This window comes from Pan paniscus, chromosome 20, assembly GCF_029289425.2.
Source record: "Pan paniscus chromosome 20, NHGRI_mPanPan1-v2.0_pri, whole genome shotgun sequence".
NCBI lineage: Eukaryota > Metazoa > Chordata > Mammalia > Primates > Hominidae > Pan > Pan paniscus.
This window is the reverse complement of record NC_073269.2, coordinates 23780699-23790382: the sequence shown is the minus strand read 5'-3', so window position 1 is coordinate 23790382 and position 9684 is coordinate 23780699. Positions and strand designations below refer to the sequence as shown.

The following is a 9684-nucleotide window of genomic DNA, read 5'->3' as shown; positions in this document are numbered from 1 at the left end:
GGAGTCCGAGGGGGGTCCAGGCCACACAGCCAGGAAGCTGGCTCTGGTGTCTCTCTGCCTGTCCCCTTGGGCTTAGCCCACATTGTCTGGCCAAGTTTGGACTTTCATGGCCCCTTCACTCTGGCCACAACCCCCAGATGTGGCCAGGTGGGTGGCCAGGAAACCTTATAGCTGCACCCATTCGGCACAGGACTGACCTCACCAAAGCCTCACAGCTGCCTCTGGAGAGCAGGGCAGTTGCTATGCCCATTCTCCGGATGAGGAAACTGGAAGCCCAGAGAAGGGGCTTCAGGGCCCAAAATCCCATGGCCATTCGAGCAGGTGGTGTCTGCAAAACTTTGGGCCTGCCTGGTGGAAATGGACATGGTGTTCTGGGCAGACACCTGAGAAACACCAGCGGCTGCACCCCACCTCTCCTGTCCCCCTGCTCTTCGAAAGTCAGACTGAGGAAGTCAAAAGACCCGTTTATTACGCACCTCCTGTATGCGGCACCCCTGGGGGGTGACCTTGGGTTGGGGTCACAACCTCCCGGTCATGTTCTTTCTTCCCCTGCAGCCTGAATCTTGGCCAGGGCTCAGGGAAGGGGCCAGCCAGTGGTTTCGGGGCAGAGGAGCAGGGCCCGCACAACACGAGCACCCACGGGTTCTGCTGTGGGGCACTGGGTAGGCCCCCGGGAAGGGCTGCTGCCCCCAAGGAAGGTTCCTCCGACCCTCAGCTCCATGGATGAGTCGAGGACTGGGCAGATGGCCGTGTGGGGCTCAGACCAGGCCCTGGGAGGGGACTGGGCCTGAGTGGGACCCAGACGGGGTCCTGGGTGGACGCCCCTTGTGGCCAGCCCTGCCAGCCTTCTGTCGCTTCAGCGTCTCCTCCACCTTCTCCTTGAAGCGCCGGTTCTTCTGCTTGATCTTGGCCAGCTCAGCCTTGCGCTTGGCCTCCAGGTCAGGGTCCTGGCACAGGGAGGACCAGGGGATGGCTGAGCTGGCGGCCCCCGCCAGGGAACCTGGCCACCCACCCCCTACCTGTGGGCTCGGCCCTCACCTTCCCCTCCAGGATCAGCTGCTTCCGTTTGTTGATCTCCTTCTTTTCGTCAAAGTGGGCCGCCTCCAGTTTCTGGTGGAGGGAAGTGGGGTAAGGAGATGCTGGTCACGGGGGCCCCACCTGGAAGGGAGCACCCCCGGCCCTGGAGAGCACTTTAGTTCCTGCCCGCCTCTGACACTCACGATCTCACACTCTCTTCGCACCACGTTGACCTGTGTGAGGATCTGTAGCACCTCGGCCTCTTCCACGGAGAACTCCTCCAGCTTCTTCTCTGTGGGGACAGCAAAGCCGGGGGTGGGGGTGGGGAGGAGACGTGACATGGAGAGGGAGTTCAGCCAAGTAGTGAGTTCCCCATGCTGTGGGGTATGCAAGGCCATCTGGGGCCATATCAGGTAAGGGTCAGCTGAGCAACATCAGGGATTTCTGAGGTAAGGAAGGTATGGACCGCTGTCTTTCAGAGTCTCACGGTCACCCAAGCTGGAGTGCAGTGGCACTATCTCGGCTCACTGCAACATCCGCCTCCCGGGTTCAAGTAATTCTCGTGCCTCAGCCTCCCCCCACCATTTTTTTTCGGTGTTAGCAGCATTATGAGTTTAACCATGAATATTAATTTCTTGCAAACAGTGTCCTTTAAAGTCCAGATATTTCTTTCTTTTTTTTTGAAGACAGGGTCTTACTCTGTCGCCCATGCTGGAGCGTGGTGGCTCAATCAGGTCACTGTAGCCTCTGCTCAAGCAATCTTCCAACCTCAGCCTCTTGAGTAGTTGGAACTACGGGCGTGTGCTGCTAGTTCCTATATTTTTTGGAGAGGCAGGGTTTCTCCACATTGCCCAGGCCGATCTCAAACTCCTGGGCTCAAGTGATCCACCCACCTTGGCCTACCAAAGTGCTGGGATTACAGGTGTGAGCCACCGTGCCCGGCCTTAAAGTCCAGATGTTTCTCTTTTTTTTTTTTTTTTTGAGACAGAGTCTCACTGTCACCCAGGCTGGAGCGCAATGGCGCGACCTTGGCTCACTGCAACCTTTGCCTCCCGGGTTCAAGTAATTCTCATGCCTCACCCTCCCAAGTAGCTGCAATTACAGGTGTGCGCCACCACACCTGGCTAATTTTTGTATTTTTAGCAGAGACGGGGTTTCACCATGTTGCCCAGGTTGGTCTTAAACTCCTGGGCTCAAGTGATCCGCCCACCTCGGCCTCTCAAAGTGCTAGGATTACAAGCGTGAGCCACTGTGCCTGGCCAAGTCCACATGTTTCTAAATTTCAGGACAGTCTATGCAGTGATCAGAGATACCTTAGGAAGTGTCTCTGTCTTGACTGCATATGAAACCACTCCCAGGGGTTTTTAGCAGGCCAGGCCCTGTCAGTGGGGCCTCTGACATCTCAGGGACCTTCCATACATCTCAGTCTAAGAAACCCAAGTCCCCTCCTGACTGATGTGGCTTTCAGCTGCTGGCGACAACTATGGGGAGTTTGTTTCAATAAATGGGCAAAAGAACTTCTTTTGGGGGTGCCTAGGGAAGGAAGCCCCAGCCTAAATCTGCTCACAGGAGCAGGCCGGCTGGTGTCTGACGGGAAAATGGGTCTCACCCCGAGGTGCCCACCTCTGCCCACCCCACCCCTCCTTCTCCACCACCCCCCCCAACCCCACTCACTGATCTGCTCCTCGATGGCGTGCACCAGGTGGATGTCGTACTGTGTCACCAGCGTGATGGCCTGACCCTGCCGCCCTGTGGGGATGTGCCGGTTATCTGCTATGTGCTGGGCGTCAGGACATGGGGCGAATAAGGGTAGATCCTGACAGCTACACAGCTCAGGGGTCCTGGAGATGCTGAACAAGGGCTTGGGCTTGGGAGGGATCAGCCCAGAGTGTCTGGGCTTGACCCCAAGCAGGACCACTGTGTGGAGGACGGGTCGCTGGGGAGAGGCAGCTCTGCCAGTCTGGCCTTACACAGCAGTTAGTTACTGCCCGATTTCCCTTTTTGGCTTGGCTGCCAGGGAACCCAGTCTAAGTAATGCCAGCCATTAGCCCTGACGGGCCTCAACCCAAGATCTCCGCTTGCTGTTTCTGTGACGTTGACTAGGGCCGAAACTGCACTGATGGCGGACAAGGTCCGTGACCCTCATGGCAGCCCCACGTGGATGTCACCATTCTCATTATCCACCATGTGAGTTCTGGGGAGTGGAAGTGACCTGCCCAGCACCACAGGGTCAGGATAGAAGGTCCAGGCCCAGTCTGACCCCAGCAACCACATCTTTCCTGGCTCCAGAACTGACAGCATCTCATGGACACCATGCCCCTCCCTGACGAGGCAGCAGCAAGTAGTGGGGGCCAGAGCTGTGTGTGCACCCTCCCAGGCGGCAGCCCCACACTGCTCAGTTCATCACCTGGCTTGGGTGAAGGCAGCACCTGACTTGCGTTTGCTTTATTTTACATTTTTATTTTATTTACTTATTTTAGTTTATTATTATTTTTTGAGACAGAGTCTTACACTGTTGCCCAGGCTGGAGTGCAATTGTGCGATCTCCACTCATTGCAACCTCCGCTTCCCGGGTTCAAGCAATTCTCCTGCCTCAGCCTCCCAAGTAGCTGGGATTACAGGCACCCTCCACCACGCCTGGCTAATTTTTTTGTATTTTTAGTAAGACAGTGTTTCACTATGTTGGCCAGGCTGGTCTCGAACTCCTGACCTCATGATCCACCCACCTCGGCCTCCCAAAGTGCTAAGATTACAGGCATGAGCCACCGCACCTGGCCTATTTTATTTTATTTTTTTGAGACAGAGTTTTGCTGTTTTTGCCCAGGCTGGGGTGCAATGGTGCATTCTCAGCTTGCCGCAACCTCCCGGGTTCAAGTGATCTTCTTGCCTCAGCCTCCCGAGTAGCTGGGATTCACCTTTGCTTTAGAAAGGACAACTCCCCAACTTGCAAACATGGCCCTGAGTAGCTCTCATCTGTGGGCTGCACCCTACCCACATCCTACCACCTGAATTTGCTGGGCAGGCTGGAGGGACAGAGGCCCAAGGCTCGGCCTCCCCCTCCACTGCTCACCTGCACGGGCCGTCCGGCCGACTCGGTGGATGTAGATCTTGGGGAGCCCGGGGGTGTTGTGGTTGATGACCACCTGTACCGTAGGGATGTCCAGGCCCCTGGAGGCAGAGGTGGCTGGTCAGCTCCACTGTCCATGTGGGGAAACCGAGGCAAGGACTCACCCAGGGTCACTCAGCAGGGAGGCTAGGGCTGCCTGACATGCCTGAGGCCAGCCTTCTCATCTGTGGGGCCTTGTAGTAAACGAGGGAGTGCCCTTGGCAGGAGACTGGGGGCTGCTCACCGGGAGGCCACGTCTGTTGCGATCAGGATCCGGTAGATGCTGGACTTGAACTTGGCTAGGGCGGCAAAGCGTTCTTTCTGCACAGGGTTGTGAAGAAAATTGGGAATGCATGAAGGCAGGGTTTTCTGTGTGAGGCCTGGGGACAGGGTGGAGGCCGGGACAGTCCCCAGCCGTCCATTGAGGAAGGTGGCCATGAGAAGTCAGACCGGGACAAATGAATGACGGCTAAAAGAGATGCGGTCAGGGAGGGCCTCTTGAGCTGCGATTTTCTGGGACCAGAAGAGACCAGGCGGCAGGAAGAAGGCGCCCGGCAGAAGGAAGGATCGGGGCCAATGTCTGAGGTGGGGAGGTGTCCCAGGGTGAGGCTAGCGGGCCTCAGGGTGGCCTCACCTGCTTCATCATGGAGTGCAGAGCCACGGTGGGGAAGCTGAATTTGCGCAGCATCATGCACAGAATCTGGCAGGTCCTGGCGGGAAGGATGTGCCTGTCAACCCCTCCAGCTCTCAGGTTCTGGGAAGGTGTTCCTGCCCCCACCCGCCCCTGAGACACCTAGCACAGTGGCCTCATGCAGTTTAGAAAGGAGAGGCAGCAGGCCAGGCACGGTGGCTCATGCCTGTAATCCCAGCACTTTGGGAGACTGAGGCGGGTGGACCACTTGAGGCCAGGAGTTCAAGACCAGCCTGCCCAACATGGCAAAACCCCATCTGTACTAAAAACACAAAAATTAGCCGGGCATGATGGTGTATGACTGTAGCCTCAGCTACTCAGGAGGCTGAGGCAGGAGAATTGTTTGAACCCAGGAGACAGAGGTTGCAGTGAGCCGAGATTGCGCCATTGCACTCCAGCCTGGGGGACAGCATGAGACTCTCAAAAAAAAAAAAAAGAGGCAGGATGAGGGTTGACAGACGGCTTGCCTGCCTGATGTCCTCTCTGCTGATCCCTCCCTGGAGCTGGAACTGACAAGAGTTGGCCCTGGGACTGCAGGGCTGGAAGGCTGGAAACTGACTTGCTAGGGGTGGTCACTGTTACCAAGAAGGCGCCAGCAGAGGAAAACAGAGGAGAAAGAGGGGCACAGGGAGAAAGGATGGGGACCATCACATAAGCTGCTGGATCCTGCCATGCCTGACAGCCACCCTGCAGCCAAACTTTTCTCTCTTTTTCCCTGAGACAGTCTCACTTTGTCCCCCAGGATGGAGTGCAGTGGCGCGATCTCGGTTCACTGTAACCTCCACCTACCGGGTTCAAGTGATTCTCCCGCCTCACCTTCCCCAGTAGCTGGGACTACAGGTGCTCGCCACCATGCCTGGCTAATTTTTGTATTTTTAGTCGAGATGAAGTTTCACCACGTTGGGCAGGCTGGTCTCGAACTCCTGACCTCAGGTGATCCGCCTACCTCGGCCTCCCAAATTGCTGGGATTACAGGTGTGAGTCACTGCACCCAGTTCCAACTTTTCTCTTCTGGGAGGTAACGCATTTAAAGTGCCTTGATTTCTGCCCTTCTATCCTGGCTCATGCTGGAAGAGCCTCCAGCTTCTCAATGACCTTCCCAAACAATTCAATGAAGATATGAACTGCCCTCCCCAGGGGTCTCTGTCTGTGCAGACGCACACCAGGCCTGTTAGTTGTCACAACTTCCTCTGAGATGGGACTAGAGGCCCAGGAAAGCTCAGTGACACCCCCAGATCACAGCAAATGGGCTGCTCAAACAGCTGCTTGCAGGGGTTTCCTGGCCCTTCCATCAACGGCTGGGCTGAGGAACCCCAAAGGCCGGCTGCACCTTCAGATTGAGGGACCTTGGCTCCTTGAGGGAAGCCCCCATGACCTCCAGGCTGAGCAGAGGCTGGGGAGTGCTGAGACTGGCTGTGTGTCCCAGACCAAAGACGTCGGGCCACCTCCTCCTTTGAAGGGCAGCGGGAGGGGAGAGGCGGGCCCCGCTCACTTGCACGTGTTGGTGAAGATGATAATGGACCAGTCCTCGTGCTCATCCTGGAAGCGCTGGATCAGGTGGACCAGGTAGGCGTCCTTGACCTTCTCAGGCACCAGCAGGTAGCGCTGGTCCAGCTGCTCCACGGTGCTCACCCTGGGGATGGACAGGTAGACCGCCACGCCTCAGTGTCCCTGTCTGTAGGATGGGGCTGCCCTCCCCACGCTGTCTGGGCTGTGGACTCACGGGGCCTGTGCTTCCCAGAAGAAGGGCTGGTTGGTGGCCAGACCCTGCAGCTCCCGGAGTGTGTCGGTCAGCGTGGCGCTGAACAGCAGTGTCTGCCTGCGGGCCGGCACAGCCGCCAGGATGGCCTCCAGGTCCACGGTGAAGTCAGTGCAGCCCTGTTCCAGCAGCCGGTCTGCCTCATCCATCACCTGCCGTGCCAATGGGGGCAGGGGTGAGGGTGCCGTCCATGGCCCCGGGTCTTGGCCACCCCTGAAGCAGGCCTCTTTGAGAGGCATGGACATGGACCCTAGGCCCTGGAGTACCCTCCTTCCAAGGGAGGCCTGCCCCTCACCCAAGTCTCAGCAAGACCCTACCCCCGAATAACATTGCTAGGACTGGGCCCCCTCTTGTTGGTCCTTGAACGGTCCTTGTCACTGTTCCTAGCGTTTTACTGGACAGTCTAACGGACATACGTTTCCTAAATGGATGAGATGGTGCCCCAGGCTCTGACACTGGGCCTGGAGGCTCCGAGCCCAGCTCCTGAGGTCTGCAGGGGCGGGGCGAACTCACCAGGAAGCGGATCTTCTTTATACTAAAAGTGTTGGAGCTGCGCAGGTGATCTGCCAGGCGCCCCGGTGTGGCGATGACCACATGTGGTTTCCGAGAGAGCTCCAGCGCCTGGGCCACCATGTCTGGGGGACAGAGCGTGAGAGGCAGGGCTGGGCGGGTGGTCCAAAGCTGCTAGGGTCCCATGCTGGGGCTTCCCCCGCCTCCCAGCTCCCGTACCCATGCCACCGACGATGATGCAGTCTTTCAGCCCTAGAGGCTTCCCCAGGACCCGGAACTGCTCTGCGATCTGGTAGGCCAGCTCCCTGTGGGTGTGAAGGGGCCAGGCTGGGTCAGGTAGTGGTTCTGGACCTGCCCCCCATTCCCCTCTCCATCCCCAGGGTTCCTCCCTGAGCCCCCAGGCTCCTGACTTGCCCAGTCCTGTTCACAAAGGCTCTGATGCTGAGCCTTGGAGGCCGTTGTGGCCCCTGCCCCCTCGCCAGGCTCAGCCTGGAACATCCCTCCTTCACCAGCCCGACCCAAGCTGACCTCAGCATCTCTTCCTATCCCAAACCTGTGCCTTCCCCCAGTTCGCCTTTCAGCAATGGCCTCACCACCAGCCAGTTGCCCCAGCCAGAGGGTCTCAAGCATCAGCCTCCTTTCTGCCCCCAACCAACTCTGTCCTGGCCTTTCCCTGGCTCATGACCTTTCCTGCTCACACACCCCCAGAATCAATTCTAACCCTCCGCCTGGCATTCAAGGCCTTTCTCAAACTGGCTCCAATATGCCCAGGCCCCAGTACCCTTTCTGCTGCCTGCCTCTTTCTTTCTTTCTTTCTTTTTTTGAGACAGAGTTTTGCTCTTGTTGCCCAGGCTGGAGTGCAATGGCACGATCTTGGCTCACCGCAACCTCCGCCTCCTGGGTTCAAGCGATTCTCCTGCCTCGGCCTCCCGAGTAGCTGGGATTACGGCATGAGCTACCATGCCCAGCTAATTTTTTGTATTTTTAGTAGAGACGGGGTTTCTCCATGTTGGTCAGGCTGGTCTCGAACTCCTGGCCTCAAGTGATCCGCTCACCTGGAGCTCCCAAAGTGCTGGGATTACAGGTGTGAGCCACTGCACCCGGGCCATCTTGTTTAATTCTGCAGGACCCCTAAGAAGTGGGTAGCAAGATTTTCATGCTCATCTCACACGTGGGAAAAGGGCACTCAGAGAGGGAAAGGTGCTTGCCCAAGAGAGCACAGCTGGTTAACCCATACCCAGGAGGCCTGCTGGGGGCTTACCTGGTGGGTGTCAGGACGAGGCAGAAGATGCCATAGGGATCCTCAGACAGCTTCTGCAAGATGGGAAGGACAAACGCTGCTGTCTTCCCACTGCCTGTCTTAGCACAGCCCAAGCAGTCTCGACCTGGGTTGGGGACAAAGCAGCATCAACACCCTCCATGTGTGGACAGCTGGGTTTCAGAGACCTTGCCCAGGACACACAGCCAGTGAGTGGCAGGCTGGACTGGAACCCATATCCATTTGACCCGAGATGCCCACAGCTTCCTACCACCTCATTCTAACTCCGTCCAGGAGCACGTGAATTTGGGGAATCCAGAATTCCCTTCCCTCATATGCATCTTGTGCTCCCTGTTGACCCCTTCATTTGTTTATTTAATCCCTGACTTATCACATCTTAGGCTTCCTGTGGGCCTCTCTTTAATGGCCAAACTGGGTTGGGCTAGAGGAGCAGAGAGAAGACCTTCTCCTAGAGGAGCAATCACAGGACCAAGGAGTCCTGGATCTACCAGCAATTTTGACAGCCTCAACTTCTATTTGTAAAATAAAGATAGCAGTACCAGGTCTGCAGGATTTTGCGATACTATCGATTAGTCATCCATCAAACCCTCCCTGTGCTGAGACTATGAAAATTTCAGAGATTACATCACTTGCGTACGAACACAAAGCGAGTCAGTCATGCAACCTAAATGCCAACACTGTCCAGTCGTCCTCCGGAACCCCGGATCTCCTGTAACGCCCGAGGTTGCCCCTCGCCTCGTGGGACCGGAATAAGCAAAGGCTGCGAGAAGGGAAAGGAGTCGAGAGGAGCGGAGAGGCCTCTTGGGGAAGGCCCTGGGCCATACTCACCCTCCAGGATGGCGGGGATGCAGCCGAGCTGCACGGGCGTGGGCTGCTTCAAACCCAGCTGCCGACATTGTTCCACGAGCCACGATGACAGCCCGAGCTCCGCGAAGCCTGCCATCCTTGTGGCCGCTTGTAGGGGCCCCTTGTAGGGGCCCGTGTGATCCGCGCTTCCGGTGCGCGCCGACGACGTCACGAGAAAAATCTTCCTGTTTATTGGATCTGCCTCCTGCGTGGTCCCACCCTCTCCAGCTCCCTCAGCCTATTCCCAGCCTCGACCGCATCCTTATCATGTTTCCCCGGATCCCATTGGCTTGCAGAAACACACTACAATTCCCGAGATGCTCTCCGTGACGCACTTACGCCTTCCGCCCCCTTGCTTATTATTGTGGAGCTTCCCATTGGCTTACTTCGCCGCCGCTCGGAAAAAGTAAACTACATTTCCCAGCGTGCCCGTGTAGGTGTCTTGCTTCCGGCCGACGTGTCTTTCAGGAAGAGGA

At 57.2% G+C, this 9684-nt stretch overlaps 1 protein-coding gene across 1 annotated transcript; it reads right to left on the bottom strand.

Annotated features, from left to right (window-relative positions):
* Positions 1-444: 444 nt before the first annotated feature.
* DDX49 (DEAD-box helicase 49) lies at positions 445-9370 on the bottom strand. Its single transcript, XM_003817742.5, has 13 exons — positions 9191-9370; positions 8345-8468; positions 7303-7388; positions 7087-7208; positions 6538-6725; positions 6307-6447; positions 4758-4833; positions 4368-4444; positions 4088-4185; positions 2692-2766; positions 1221-1309; positions 1039-1110; positions 445-947 (listed from the first exon to the last, which is right to left on the bottom strand). The coding sequence occupies exons 1-13, from the start codon at positions 9303-9305 to the stop codon at positions 759-761; spliced, it is 1452 nt and encodes a 483-aa protein (XP_003817790.3). The 5' UTR covers positions 9306-9370; the 3' UTR covers positions 445-758.
* Between the last annotated feature and the right edge of the window lie 314 nt (positions 9371-9684).

Excerpts from the sequence above, each read along its gene's own strand:
- DDX49 (XM_003817742.5), bottom strand. The coding sequence starts at position 9,305 with ATGGCAGGCTTCGCGGAGCTCGGGCTGTCATCGTGGCTCGTGGAACAA. Across the intron at positions 8,469-9,190 it reads CATCCCCGCCATCCTGGAGG|GTCGAGACTGCTTGGGCTGT; the intron begins GTGAGTATGGCC and ends TCCCCAACCCAG. Across the intron at positions 4,186-4,367 it reads GCAACAGACGTGGCCTCCCG|GGGCCTGGACATCCCTACGG; the intron begins GTGAGCAGCCCC and ends CTCTGCCTCCAG.